Source organism: Myxocyprinus asiaticus, chromosome 44 (genome assembly GCF_019703515.2).
Source record: "Myxocyprinus asiaticus isolate MX2 ecotype Aquarium Trade chromosome 44, UBuf_Myxa_2, whole genome shotgun sequence".
Classification (NCBI taxonomy): domain Eukaryota; kingdom Metazoa; phylum Chordata; class Actinopteri; order Cypriniformes; family Catostomidae; genus Myxocyprinus; species Myxocyprinus asiaticus.
In genome coordinates this window covers 35499391-35514876 of record NC_059387.1, presented here as the reverse complement: position 1 = coordinate 35514876, position 15486 = coordinate 35499391, and the positions used below count along the sequence as shown (strand labels likewise).

Below are 15486 nucleotides of genomic sequence, written 5' to 3'. Positions count from 1 at the left end.
CATTATTCAGATTGCATCTTGAAAACACAGTTGGTCCTAAATATATTCTAGAACTTCAGAACCCAGTTAACAGCGTGGAACTCATCAGATCATTGAGTTTGATCATGATGATTGATTGTAGATGATTGTGTACTTACCTTCACTCGAGACGCAGATCCTGGAACCCGGAGAATTCCTTCCGTCTGTAAACCAGTCTGCTCCAGTTTAGACAACAACTGTCAACAAACACAAATTCAACACTTACAAACAAGTAGGGGAGAGTAGGACATATACGAACACTTTCTGGTTTTCTCAAGCTTGTGTCAATGCACTTGGGGTTCAAAGTATGATTACTTTTTCACATTCATTTTACACATCTGATACAAATATGTGTTTCGTGAATACAGAGTATACTATTTTGTTATCTGGGTCATTCTGCAAAATCTGTGCCTTTCTATGTCAAAAAAAAAAAAAAAAAAAAAAAAGATATTATCTGTAAGATTTTAAAAGAATGTCTTCAAGTGTTAAGAAACTGCACCGTGCAAACTCAAGCTAAATTTAAGATGTTTAATATATTTTGGGATATAACTACGCTTTTAAAGAAGTAACAGTGTTACTTCAGAGTTAAAAAGTACTTCAATATTGATATTTGTTGAACCAAAAGTGTCCGTGTCGCTTTAGAAGACATTAATTTAACCGCTGGAGTCGTATGGATGACGTTTATGTTGACTGCCTGTGATTTTTGGAGCTTCAAAAGAGAAATCTCCATTCACTTGCATTTTAAGGACCTACTGAGCTGAGATATTTTTCTATTTTTCTTCAAATGTGTTCTGCTGAAAAAAGAAAGTCATACGCACCTGTGATATCATGAGGGGGAGTAAATAATGAGAGAATTTTCATTTTTGGGTCAACTATCTCCCCAATTTGGAATGGCCAATTCCCAATGCGCTCTAAGTCCTCGTGGTGGCGTAGTGACTCGCATCAATCCGGGTGGCGGAGGACGAATCTCATCTCCGCGCATCTTATCAAGTGGCTTGTTGAGGGCGTTACCGCGGAGACGTAGCACATGTGGTGGCTTCACGCTATTCTCCGCAGCATCCACGCACAACTCACCACGCGCCCCACCGAGAGCGAGAACCACATTATAGTGACCACGAGGAGGTTACCCCATGTGACTCTACCCACCCTAGCAACCGGGCCAATTTGGTTGCTAAGGAGACCTGGCTGGAGTCACTCAGCACGCCCTGGATTCAAACACACGACTCCAGGTGTGGTAGTCAGCGTCAATACTCGCTGAGGTACCCAGACCCCCCACCATGGCATTCTTTGAAATATCTTGGAATACCATGTAAATCCCAGAACCACTGCAAAGTACCATCTGATATCATCACTGTACCATGTTACCATCACAGTACTCATACTGGAGCTTAAAACAGGATGTCTTCTGTTGTCTTCACACATGTTCTTCAGAGATAATTCAGCACTGCAGCTAATTTAAACATATCAGTGGCTGATAAGCCCGTCAGACTCACTGTCTCGGTCTCTATCAAACACATCCCTGATTCCTGTCTGTCACATGATCGTTCTCAGCTGTCTGCAGACGAACATGATAATTCGGGGGGATCTGCTGGAGTTCCTCTAAAACACACTTCTGGTTTGTGTCGAATACTTGCAACCATCAAAGAACCTCTCCGTAAACAGGTTAATCTCGAACATTTATTGAAAGCATCTACTTTAATCATGTGATTCTGCAGGACACCAGAACTCCTCTGTGCATCTAAACTCGCTCTTTTGTTTTTTTCAGTTTCCTCAGTAAATCTTTTAAGCTCTTCAGTGTTTGCAGAGGATTTGAGTGAAACAATGAACGGCCTCCTTCATTCTGCTTAAAAACAGAGCGAGGCCTGACGTAGAGGTCAAGAGAGCCGCGTAAAATAAACCAGAACACTTCTGGTCACCGCCTATATTTTTCTGGAAAATGCTCCGTAACGGAGACAAGCGTGGGCCATCGGGTCAGAATGATATTAGATATCACGCACAGTGGACAAGTATCTCGAACTGGAGAAGTGCTGAGCAGGAGGTTTCCAGAAACACTCACAATCCTGATGTCAAATGTTCCACTGTGGAACAATCAGGTCAGATTGGCCTTGTTATTAGTGCTGTTTGCTAAAAGCAGTGCTATTTTGATCAAACCTCTAACAGTAAGTGTTAAATGTTCAGTGTGTTTGTGGTCCTGCTACAGACATGAATGATCCCTCATGTGTTGTTGAGGAGAGAGTGTGCGGTTACTTTACTAACAGATCACCTGAAAAAACCCCATAGACTTACACTGAAGGAGAGACTCCTGTCAGATCTATTGTAGATTAGAGGTTTTTTGGTTGTGTATTTTTTATAGGTGGAACTAGCTTTATATATTCAGATTATAATATCACAGGTTCACATTTTCAATTATAAAGAAATTCAGAACTCAAAATACCAATCTCTCACATCCAGATCTCAGAAATACAGATGGTAAACAAACTATTCTGATAACCTGTACTTTTCCCCTGTGGAACACAGAAGCTTGACGTTTGGCTTAGCTTGTTTACAATCTAACAATCTAAGTTCTGATTTTCTGTGAACTGTGAAACTGATTTTATAATCTGAATATTTACAACTAATACCACCTCTAAAAAAGTCAAAACAAAAAAATCTGGTGTTTAAAAATACACACCATAAAATTTTAATTAACAAAATTCAAATTCAAGTAATTTAGTCATTGTTCTGGCTCAAAATCTGCTGTGTTTTTTTTTTTTCTCCCCTCTTTCTTCCCAATTTGGAATGCCCAATTCCCAATGCGCTCTAAGTCCTCGTGGTGGCGTAGTGACTCGCCTCAATCCGGGTGGCGGAGGACGAATCTCAGTTGCCTCCACCTCTGAGACCGTCAATCCGCGCATCTTATCACGTGGCATGTTGAGCGCGTTACCGTGGAGACGTAGTGCATGTGGAGGCTTCACGCTGTTCTCCGCAGCATCCACGCACAACTCACCACACGCCCCACTGAGAGCGAGATCCACATTATAGCGACCACGAGGAGGTTACCCCATGTGACTCTACCCTCCCTAGCAACCGGGCCAATTTGGTTGCTTAGGAGACCTGGCTGGAGTCACTCAGCACGCCCTGGATTCAAACTCGTGACAGTTTTGTTCGTTGCACTGCATCTATCTTGTTTTTAGTGCAGGTGTCATAAAGATTCGACGTGTATAGGTGTATACAGTTACAAAGGTTGCCTACAATGCTTAAATAAAATACAACCTATTGCAACACATTATTTTGCTTGGAGAAGAAATTAAAAAGAGAGCGAACAATATCAGATTCGTAATGGGTCGGGTTGGGCTTTAACTGAATTCAGTTTGCATGGGCAAACTTCACTCACATTTACAGAAAATGTCAAAATCTAGTTTCAAACTACAACCAAGCATGGTAAGATGATCCACAGACCTTCTTGAAAACTAGTGGAACTCTGGATCCAGGAAACTTCTTCTGGTCGTTCTCCAGCAGTATGGTGAGAGGAACTCCGAATATTCCGCTCTCTGTGAGAACAAGACAGCAACATTTACAACTACTGTTTGTTTCAGACGGTTTCTGAGTCACAACATCTCTGACACACACCTCGTACTTTAGTGCGCACCACACGGTTCCTCTTCATCTCGATACCCAGGATGTCGTAGAAGGTGGTGAGCTCGATCAGTGAGATGTAGCCGATCTTCTTAATGTCGTCGGATGACAGATCGTTCACTCGCGTCACACCCTGTCTGGACTTCACCATCTGAAAACTCTTAACCACACACCAAAGACACCTGATTGCACAGCAATTCCTACCTCACAATCCACTTACTTAAAAATAACATGGTCTTCTTTGAACTACCTGGGAGTACCATGGAAATACCATGGCTTTTTTGTTTGTTTGTTTGTTTGTTTGTTTTTTGCTGATTAGTCTGTTTTGCCTATTTTTCATATTAAAGTCTTAAATGAACTTATAGTATTTAAATATTGCACGTGTATAACGTAACTTGCAAATATTTTAACTTATATGTTTTTTTTTTTTTTTAAGACTTGAACTCCATTCAAGGTTTTCAAAATTGTATTTTATATATTTTTTCATTTTTAAGTCTTGAATGAACTTATACTGCATCCACTGGTGTATATTTTATATATTTTAAATATTTTTCCAATTTTAAGATTTGAATGAACCTACAATGTTTTCAAGGTATATATTATACTTTTATATGTTTATTTTATATTTTTATCATTTATAAAACTTCAATGAACTTACCCTGGATTAATTGATTTATATAATATTTTACATATTTTTTTTTTCAATTTTAAGACTTAAATGATCTTACACTCCATTCAAGGTATATATATAATAATTTTTTTATTTTATATATTTTATCATGTGTATGACTTGGATGATTTACAGTACATTCAAATTATATATATATATATTATTTATTTTTTTACTTTATATATTATTATTTTATATATTTTTTCATTTTTAAGTCTTGAATGAACTTACCCTGTATTCATTTATATATTATTGTATATACTGTATATATTTTTAAAATTTTAAGACTTAAATGATCTTACTCTCCATTCAAGGTATATATTTTTATTTTTAATTTTTATTTATTTTATAATTTGATAGACTTGAGTGAACTTACAATGCATTAGAGGTATATATTATATTTATATATTTTTATTATATACATATTTGTTTTTCATCTGTAAGACTTACAGTGCATTTAAAGAATATATTTTTTCAGTTTGTGTGTTCCCTGGGAATCGAACACACGATTTTGTCGTTGTTAGCGCCACGCCCTGTAACTCTGTAAAATGCACCGATTTTGGCCATGTATCATGAAATCTTACACAATCACCCACAATACCGTCGCAGTACTTTATTTGTAAAGGTCTCATGAAGTGCAGTCTGTATTAAATGTTTAGTGCAGTGTGATAGGTGGAACTTCAACACATGTTAATGCGGGATATTATGACATCACAGGTCAAACTCACAGGTAAATCCCTGTCGTCTCTACGGCTCCTCCTGCAGTCTTGGCATTCGCGGCCTTTCCGATGCGCTCGCACACCCTCTGAATATGCCACCTCCAACGATAATACGATCGTCTCTGAACCGCCACCTGATCCATTACTTTCAGCCGGAGAGAAGAGTGGACATGACTGAGGAACTGGACACACACACACACACACACACACACACACACACACACACACACACATATTAACCACCATCAACATGATTTTTATTTTTATACTACTTCAAAACATTCACTAAGCTCACCCGGTCAGGGGTCAGAAACAGATCTTGTTTAGTACTTGACTAGACAAGGGTCAAGGGTTAAATGTCGCCTAACCTTTAGGAGGATTCCACTGAGGCAGTTTGGGTGCGATCTGTCCGTTTGGAGAGACAGGAAGCGTCAATTCACCAGACTGCAAGAGAACACAATCTTCAAATCAGCACAAATAACACTCAATCATCAGCATGTATTGTGTACAGCTGAACACCGCACATTTGTTGAGACTATTTTGGTCTCATGAATCTGTCCTTCATATTTACTCAGTCTCAGAGCAGCTGACGATGAATCACGACTTGCCTGAAATCATGATTCACCCCGCAAACGCCTGCGTGCCACATGTCTCGCCCACTGACCACTAAATCCAACAGAATCCTTATATTATCTGGCTGTAAGGGACACCAATGTGTTTAAAAACAGTCCACTCAAAATGTTTTAAATCAGCGTTATAGAACACAGTCTTCCACCGAAACAGCGATTCTTTGATCCATTCAAACATTTGATTATCAAACAGTCCATGGACTGAAATAACTGCAGCTTTTAACGGTTCATGTTATCTGCCGTCATGAGGTAAGTACAGTCTAATTTTAACCGTGTCTGGGGTTTCCTCATGTGTCACTTTTCATGCCAGCGTCAGTCAGTGGGGCAGTTATTCTGAGACACGCCGAACAAACGATCACAACAGCTGAAAAAAACATCTGCCTTCTATAATCAGAACAAACGACACACCTGTAAACCTGCCATATCATCACCTGACCGTACTGTACACAACTATACCAATGATGTCACTGAGTGGATTCAGACCAAGTTTTTTTCATCCTGTTTATAAATAAACTTGAAGTGTTCTGAAACAGAAGTGTTGAATATGGTCCCTTTAAATATGTATTTCTGTAGTACACTCAAAAACAGTATTTTTAAGATTTGCTCTCAGTGTCAAATCATTTTTAAGGCATGATTTTCAATGACATTTTTCATTTAAACTGCTCAATGAGGACTTTAAGACATTGCAGACATTACAGCATCATTTTCACTTAAAGGAATATTCCGGGTTCAACACAAGTTCAGCTCAGTCGACAGCATTTGTGTCATAATGTTGATTAGCACAAAAATTAATTTCGACTCGTCCCTCCTTTTCTTTAAATGTGTGTTCCAGTGAGACACTTACAATGGAAGTCTATGGGGTCAATCTGTAAACATTAAAATACTCACTGTTTCAAAAGTATAGACACAAGACATAAACAATATGTGTGTTAACATGATTTTACTGTCATAAAATCACTTACTCACCACATCTGTGGAAAGATATAGACAATTATACAACTTCGTTGCCATGACGATGTAACACCATAAACCCTATATATATATAAATAATTTTACAGCTCAAATAATACACAAGTTTTAACAGAAGAATTAATTTAAGTGCTTTTATAAAATTATAAACTTCACATTTCTGCTTTTAAACCCTCCAAAAATTGACCCCATTGTAAGTGTCTCACTGGAACACAGATTTAAAGAAAAGGAGGAACGAGACGACATTAATTTTTGTGGTCATCAATATTATGACACAAATGCTTTGATTGAGCTGAACTTGTATTGAACCCGGAATATTCCTTTAAGCTAAAATAATAATAATAATAATAATAATAATAATAATTAATTAAATAAATAACAAATACAAATTCCATTAAATTAAATTGGGTAATCTTTAACAAAATTTAATATATATATTCATAATATATATTAAGTATAGTTATTATAATTAATTACAATAATGTTTAAGTTTTATAAATTTAATTTTGGTAAAGATTACAGGAATGCATTATTCTTAAAAAAAAATAAATAAAAAAAAACTGTATTATTTGAGTGTATTTTGTCTTCTCCAACATTCTGCTCTCACCGATGTGTCAGGCGTGGAGAAAACGTCTCGCACGTGTCTCATTGGCTGTCTGTTTCTCTTGTGCAGCGTCTGCGTGTAGTTATCCAGACGTTTCTTCACCATGGCGGCCTGTGAACGCGTGAGCGTTGAGAGAAGCGCCTCCGCCGGACCGTCACTCTGAGTCCCCGACACCAGCGTGGAGAGACCCGCCTCCTGTAGCCACGCCTCCTCAAGCTCCACCTCTAACGATTAAACACACATGCTAATTTCAGTCTGGCTTTTAGCAAATATATGATGCTTCTGAGATAATAAATGCTTCCGTAGAAGCCACAAGTTATGGTGATATCATCTACATTTTTTTAAATTGTGGGCGAGTTTTTCTGTTAGCAAACTAATTAGCTATCTACCTAACCATAGTTAATAATGCACGCTGTGTCATTAGAGCAAAATATATCATTGGCATTTTCTGAAAATAAAATGTATGACGAAAACAGATTCAATAACGTCACTCCTTTCTGAAAAATCTAGGTAGCTGTGATCTGGAACATTAGATTGGTTCAAGGATTTTTTTCAAATAGATGTGAACCCAAAAACGTTCTTCGCACCATCCACACTCCCTCTCTCCATCATCTCCTCATGTCCTCCCTGAAAGTCCTCCTCGATGGTCTTCATCTCACTCCAGTAGTCCTCCATACACTCACGGGGGTCACGTGACACGGAGCGCTCCGGGGTCGAGGAGGTCATGGTCCTGGGCAAACTCATGCTGCCTATACGCTGATACTGCCCTTTCCTACAGAACAACAGAGAGGGATCAACCATATATTACATAATCTGTGATTCATTATACAGGTGTAAATAAGGTGTATCCATCCACATTGCTGACAAAGATTCAAAATCAGGACAATATACCAAATAAACACCCTTCACACACCTGATAAGATGCAGGCATGCATGTGTAGGACCAACAATATTGTAGAAATGATACTGCTTACTACTGTAACTTGTAGAATTACTTCTATATTATTCAACCAGCAATGTTTTTAGACATCGCTGAGTTTCGCCACTTAAATACAGGACGAAATCTGGCCGAAATATATATTCAGGACAATGCAACCGGGGCAACCCTATGGCAAACTGTCCATTTTGCAAGTCTTTGCCAATCAGTTTATTTTGAACCGTGAAGAGTGAATTTCTGCAGGGGGGCCTGGGTATCTCAGCGAGTATTGACGCTGACTATCACTCCTAGAGTCATGAGTTTGAATCCAGGGCGTGCTGAGTGTCTCCAGCCAGGTCTCCTAAGCAACCAACTTGTCCCGGTTGCTAGGGAGGGTAGAGTCACATGGGGTAACCTCCTCGTGGATGCTATAATGTGGTTCTCGCTCTCGGTGGGGCGTATGGTGAGTTGAGCGTGGATGCCGCGGAGAATAGCGTGAAGCCTCCACATGCGCCACGTCTCCGTGGTAACGTGCTCAACAAGCCATGTGATAAGATGCGCGGATTGACGGTCTCAGACGTGGAGGCAACTGAGATTCGTCCTCCGCCACCCGGATTGAGGCGAGTCACTACGCCACCACGAGGACTTAGACCGCATTGGGAATTGGGCATTCCAAATTGGGGAGAAAAGGGGAGGAAAAAAAAAAGAGAGTGAATTTCTGCAATGGTAACTAACTAAAAAAAAATTTTGCATTTGAATGAACTGCATCCACGCCACCAAGATCCAGAATGTCAAACAAAAAGTGCGCCTTACCCTAAAAACCATTAAACTGTTTTTCAGACTGATCCACTAATGTGTTTCCATTCATGTTTCTCATAACAGTCTCCGCTCACATTAAACATCAACTCGCTGGTTTTCTATTCAAATATTAACAAGGTGAAAGCAGCTAATGATGCGCTTTGTTTTTCTCTCTCTCATGTCAGGAAGTGAACAGGTGTCATTTAAAGGCAGTTATCGATCTTAGTGGTTTGAATTGCGTTAAATGAAGAACTTAATTGCCCTCAGACAACGTTGTGATGTCCTGCCTCACCTAACACACACCAAACCTTTCAACGGAAACACAGATTTCCTGTGAAACAAACACAACTGCATTTACACCCATCACACGTTCTGCTGTGAATGAGAATAACATTCAACATTCATGCATGCCATCAGAATGAGGGTGAAATGTCAAACTCGCAACAGAGCAGGTTTAAAACTAAACACTCGGTCTGAATAGTTTTATCATATGCTCACTGTGAAACCTCAACATAGATCTAATGTAGGCCTATACAAACCATGACATCTATTGTTTTCATATAAAGTTCATTATAATGACTACAAACGTAAAAAGTTATGATGTAAAATGAAGAAATATTTCACAATCTGCACAATTTCAAATGTAAGTAAATTAGTGTCACAGACTGTTAACGCTGTGCTGTCATTAAAATGACTTTATAAAGACATTCTTCAGTTTCAACTTTTCACTCATGCATTTATACTTTTACATCATTTCTAATTGTGTGCTAAATCAGAAAAGAATGCAAAGTAGAAGCATTTTCACTGGTGGTCACAGACTTTGGGACGCCACTGTATCTGTCGGCAACTTTTGAGACTTACGGTAGAAATTAATGCAAACTTTAGCAGCATGAGTAACTCAAACGTTCCAGTCTCCTTAGTATTTAATTTTTTAGAGCATTCTCAGAACGGACATTCTAACGCTTTCTTTTGGTTATCCAGGAAAGTTTCTTTTTTCATTTTTTTTTTCTTAAAATAGAATGTTCCCTTTATTTATTTATTTATTTTCTCCCCAATTTGGAATGCCTAATTCCCAATGCGCTCTAAGTCCTCGTGGTGGTGTAGTGACTCGCCTCAATCCGGGTGGTGGAGAACGAATCTCAGTTGCCTCCGCGTCTGAGACCGTCAATCCGCGCATCTTATCACGTGGCTTGTTGAGTGTGTTACCGCGGAGACATAGCGCGTGTGGAGGCTTCACGATATTCTCCGCAGCATCCATGCACAACTCGCCACACGCCCCACCGAGAGCGAGAACCATATTATAGTGACCACGAGGAGGTTACCCCATGTGACTCTACCCTCCCTAGCAACCGGACCAATTTGGTTGCTTAGGAGACCTGGCTGGAGTCACTCAGCACGCCCTGAATTCAAACTCACGACTCCAGGTGTGGTAGTCAGCGTCAATGCTCGCTGAAATACCCAGGCCACTGAACGTTCCCTTTAAGTTTGGAGAACGTTCCCTAAATGTTCCCCTAACCTCCGTTATCCTTTCTGCAACCCTGCTGTGCATCAATAATCAATCTACAGTCTTGTTCTGATCCATGGTTTAATTACTCATTTAAGTAATTTAATCACACATAATCAAACATAATATGGAATACTAAAATAATAATACTTTTTGAAAACTCTTAAAGCTTCAGCAAGTTTTTCTAATAAAATCTAGAATTAATAAGAAACTAATCCCGATAATGGCACCAAACTGGCATTCAATCTGTATAAAGTCTGTATAAACTTCAAATCCATAAATCCACAATTTTTCAACATGATTTACAAAGCTGAACGAACATTTAAATGAGCTCCAAAAACACATGAACTAGACTTCTGAAGAGCTCTGGAGAGCATCATACACACATGCAGCAGATAAATACACACTCAATCCATCAGAATCAAACGGCTGTTCTCCATCAGGTCCTCTCCTGTCTTATGTTCCACTTCAAACAGAACAGATACACACCGAGCTCAGAATATATTTCACATAGCACGTTACCTCTCAACAGACTGGAAAACTCTAGAATGGACGGAGAGACATCAGGAACGCACCGGAGAACACAAAGACGCTTACAGACGGATGGAGAGACACTGAGGATTTCCTTCTCTCACGTCTCCTCCCACTGATCTGACCATCAGCAAGTTTCCTCACCTCTCTCTCTCTCTCCCCCCCCCCACTTCCTCCTCTCATGTCATTAAATGTCCATTGTCTTCTCCGTTTACAGCTTTCCCTAAATCTCCTCTCCTCTTCTCCAGTATCTGCTCAGACTTCGAGAGGACACAAACAGAATGAGGGAAAGGGCTCCAGAAGACAATAATCACCAAAACAACATTCCCATGAGCACTTTGGTTTCATTTAAATAAACACATCAGTCATTTCAGTTCCTCACAATTGACACAGAACCTCAAGACATGCAACAAAAACTGAAACAAGACTGCTGGACTTTCATCTTACAAAACATCTTTTCTTGTATCAGCTATAAAATGTTTTATTATCAGCATTTTTGTCTTGTTTTCCACTAATAAGATCTAAATAGCTTTAAAACAAGATTCACCAGAGTAGAAAAACTGCATAAGATTTTAAAACATGAATAAAAATGTATCTTGTCTTGTTTCATTGGCTGGCAAATATTTTCACTTGGTTTAAAGTCAACATGAAATCATAACCAACTCCATTTACTTTCTTAATACATGTTTCTGGTCTTATTGTGCACAATTGATCAGTGCATAATTTTACAAAGAAAATAAATGTTTTTCTTCACAATATTTGATCAAAATTAGGGATGCATAGTACAAAATGTGTGGCGCGGTTACTCGCCTCAATCCGGGTGGCGGAGGACAAGTCTTAGTTGCCTCTGCTTCCGAGACCGTCAATCCGTGCATCTTATCACGTGACTCGTTGTGCATGACACCGCGGAGACTCACAGCATGTGGAGGCTCATGCTACTCTCCACGATCCACGCACAACTTACCACACGCCCCATTGAGAGTGAGAACCACTAATCACGACAACGAGGAGGTTACCCCATGTGACTCTACCCCCCCTAGCAACCGGGCCAAATTGGCTGCTTAGGAGACCTGGCTGGTCACTCAGCACACCCTGGATTCGAACTCACGACTCCAGAGGTGATAGTCAGCGTCAATACTCACTGAGATACCCAGGCCCCTGATAAACGCTTTTATCATAGCGATACATCAGTGCATCATTAATCAAAATGTAATAACTTGCTCTGCCTCTTAAATGCCTCTTGTTTTCGCCTGATGTCATCAAGCCCTCTTATCTTTAAACCAGCTGTCATAAAGAGACACTTTACACTTTTAAAAATGGGTTGCGAACATTTTGTGCTGACTTCAAACAAAAGTCTATTCTTCTAACGTCCTCACTTTACCTTGTTCAGTTTGTTCAAACCTACTGTTTTCTCATTAATAAACACACTCTTATGTGATGATACACCACATCAGCACACAACATCAGTCCAACAGTTTATTCTTGAATCTTCATTAAGTGTTTCAGGCCCCCCGTGATGAATGTAGGTCAGTGTTGGGGGAAATTAAACTGAAAACATGTGGCGCTGGTCAGAGTTCCCGTGGAACCCGAGAAGCCGCTTGAGAAGACTCCGAAATCCTGAGCTAATTCCTCAAGGAATGTAAACAGCAGAACCACAACTGAAGCTACAAAAATCTCAACCAAATTAGATATTTCTATACGTAAAAAGCGGTCAATTTTAAATCAAAGCAAAAAGTTTCAACGTTCCTTCATTGGACAAACCTTTAGAGGTGTTTTTCAGACACGTAACATTTAATCAAATAAAAGCCTCTCCGTCTGTGATGTTGATTGAAGTGGGCATCCATTTCATCAACACAAGTGTGCCAAGCTTCTGACCCTGGTGCGTCCTCATCAAACATTGGCTCAGATGTTAGTTTTCACTTTTTGGGTGGCATAAACAACCTCATAATTCCATCAGGAATGCCAGATCGAAATATGTTCCCTCCCAAAGGCTTAAAGAGAAACATCAGGGCCCAGTTGTTCAGATGTAATCTGATCGGATTTCGGCTATTGCATCCCTTATTGCACGTCCAGTCAGTCCCTCATTCTGAGAGAATGCCGGAGGTTGGTCTAGGTCTTTTATTGTGCTGTTTTCTGTCTCTTCAGATAAAAACACTTAAAGTGACCCTATGCTGGCTATTCAACCTGTTGTTCTTTACATAGCTAGTAGCGTACATTGTGATATGTAGTCCCATTTAGAGCACTGGTAATCCGGATTTGGTAATCTTGAAAAGTTTTTATCTGGATCAGGATGATCCAATCCAATGTTGCTTTGAAAAACTGGCACAAAAGATGGATTACACTGGGAAAAAAAATGGAAAACGCAGGTTGTTCGATTTAGTTATTGGGGCCTGGGTATCTCAGCGAGTATTGATGCTGACTATCATCCCTGGAGTCACGAGTTCAAATCCAGGGTGTGCTGAGTGACTCCAGCTAGGTCTCCTAAGCAACCAAATTGGCCCGGTTGCTAGGGAGGGTAGAGTCACATGGGGTAACCTCCTCGTGGTCGCAATTAGTGGTTCTCGCTCTCAATAGGGTGTGTGGTAAGTTGTGTGTGGATTGTGGAGAGTAACATGAGTCTCCACATGCTGTGAGTCTCCGCGGTGTCATGCACAACGAGTCACGTGATAAGACGCGCGGATTGACGGTCTCAGAAGCCGGATTGAGGTGTGTAACTGCGCCACCACAGGACCTACTAAGTAGTGGGAATTGGACATTCCAAATTGGGAGAAAAAAAATAAAATAGTAAACCATATTATTTGTAATCTACACAACAAAATTGTGTTCCTCTTCTAAACTTGTTTTCTTTGCTTCCGATTAATGTAATTTTCTAAAATGTGCACTCTACTAGATTAAATCATGTAGGGTGAATGTGAACTAATCAAGTATGTTCAACAACATGGGCAAGGGATTTGTTGTTCCCAGCATGCTTTGCATGTGACTTGAAGCAGAGAGTAAAATGTTGAAATTAAGTGTTATTTTATGCCTTTTTGAGCAAGATGAGAAATTAGGGAGACTTTATAGTGTTTAATCTTGTCATTTTGGGATTTAGAACCAATTTAGTTATACTGGTTACCATTGTGGTGACGAGTGGAGATTTTGGTCAGGCTGAGGATGGGTACACAAACAGTATTAAGTAATAAAATGCAATTACTATTTAGTATTTAGCATGCTAATAAATGTTTCTTCTATCTACCCATTAGCTACGTAGAAAAGCCATACAACTTAAGTTAATCATGTTAGGAACACACATTAAAATCACATTAAGGCTACTGTAGAGCCGAGGAGGGCGGGGCCGGGCTGGAATGACGCACGCCCGATCCCCAATCAGCCTGATGGGGCGCGCGAGGGATAAAGGCGGCCGGGGATGACAGTTCGAGAGAGAGAGAGAGAATTACAGGCAGCTGTACTGTGTGTGTGTTTATGGTTGTGTGTTACTGTTTAAGTTTATTATTAAACTATTATTTATATTCTCAAGCCGGTTCTCGCCTCCTCCTTTCCCCCATGGTGCCGAAACTTTTACACTGGTGCCGAAACTCGGCTCTACAGCTACATAAATGGGTCGTTTAAAAATAACTTCATTCCATTATGCTGAAATCACATATGTTTTCTGACAAAGAATTAATGAGGAAAAAAATATGTTGTTGTAACTTAATTGATTCATGTGGCTCAGCTGTACATGATTAAATCATGTAAATTCAGGAGATTTTTTTTTTTCCAGTGTACCTGATACTGGATAGCAAAACATGGGATTTCCATATCTGGATTATTCTGATCCAGATTAAACTTTTTGAACAACTGTGGGCCCTGGCCTCTAAAAATAGCATCAGAGCGAAATTCCAACCAGCACCAAACTGCCGGAGCTTCAGAAACACCTTCATGAGCAGGAAGAACTCACACAGAGAAATGCAAAAGCAAACTAGATTTACTAAAGAGAATGAGAGTGGTGTTTGTCCTCATGAAATGTGCTTTTCAGTAGTTTCAGCGGTCACTACAAAAGGAACACTGAACCTGTGATTAATTGTAAAAAATCCAAAACACCCCCGCACTAGACAAGGTCCTTCAAGAGGGGTATTTATTTCATCAACAGTGCCTGTTTTACCCCCGAGTGGCCCACGGGCATTAAAGCCCAACGCAGGAGCACATAACTGCTGTCAGCAAATTGCAGAACTCCTGCAGGTTAAAAGCGGCGCATTAGCAACAGGACATAAGCACAACAGATCAATAGAGCGACGCTGGACTTTAAAGATTCATATCAGCTTTTGAGATGTTTGCATCAGTGAGCCAGAGCGAATTATGTGTGATTCAACAGCTAATGGAACTGTAATGACTAACAGCATCAGATAAAGATGTTTTCTGGCCGAGATGAGCATCTAGCGAGCGTCCAGTGAACTTCACATGAGCGGCGCTGGTCGCCTGATGACTAACTTGTGTTTCACTCAGAGCAGAAACCACAATCAAATCATCTTTCATC

The 15486-nt window shown here is 39.9% G+C and overlaps 1 protein-coding gene across 5 annotated transcripts in view; it reads right to left on the bottom strand.

Moving 5' to 3' along the window:
• LOC127434619 (rho GTPase-activating protein 18-like) overlaps positions 1-15486 on the bottom strand; it is a 49150-nt gene that overhangs the window by 15347 nt on the left and 18317 nt on the right. For 3 of the 5 annotated variants that reach the window (XM_051687478.1, XM_051687479.1, XM_051687481.1), the window contains exons 2-8: positions 7812-7996; positions 7228-7448; positions 5391-5466; positions 5032-5204; positions 3628-3793; positions 3457-3548; positions 138-215 (exon numbers count right to left, since the gene is read on the bottom strand). In XM_051687478.1, coding sequence (XP_051543438.1) covers positions 138-215; positions 3457-3548; positions 3628-3793; positions 5032-5204; positions 5391-5466; positions 7228-7448; positions 7812-7996 — 991 coding nt within the window. Of the gene's footprint in view, positions 1-137; positions 216-3456; positions 3549-3627; positions 3794-5031; positions 5205-5390; positions 5467-7227; positions 7449-7811; positions 7997-8382; positions 8410-10964; positions 11074-15486 lie in introns of those variants that run through there. The other 2 variants (XM_051687482.1, XM_051687483.1) reach the window with 2 other exon arrangements.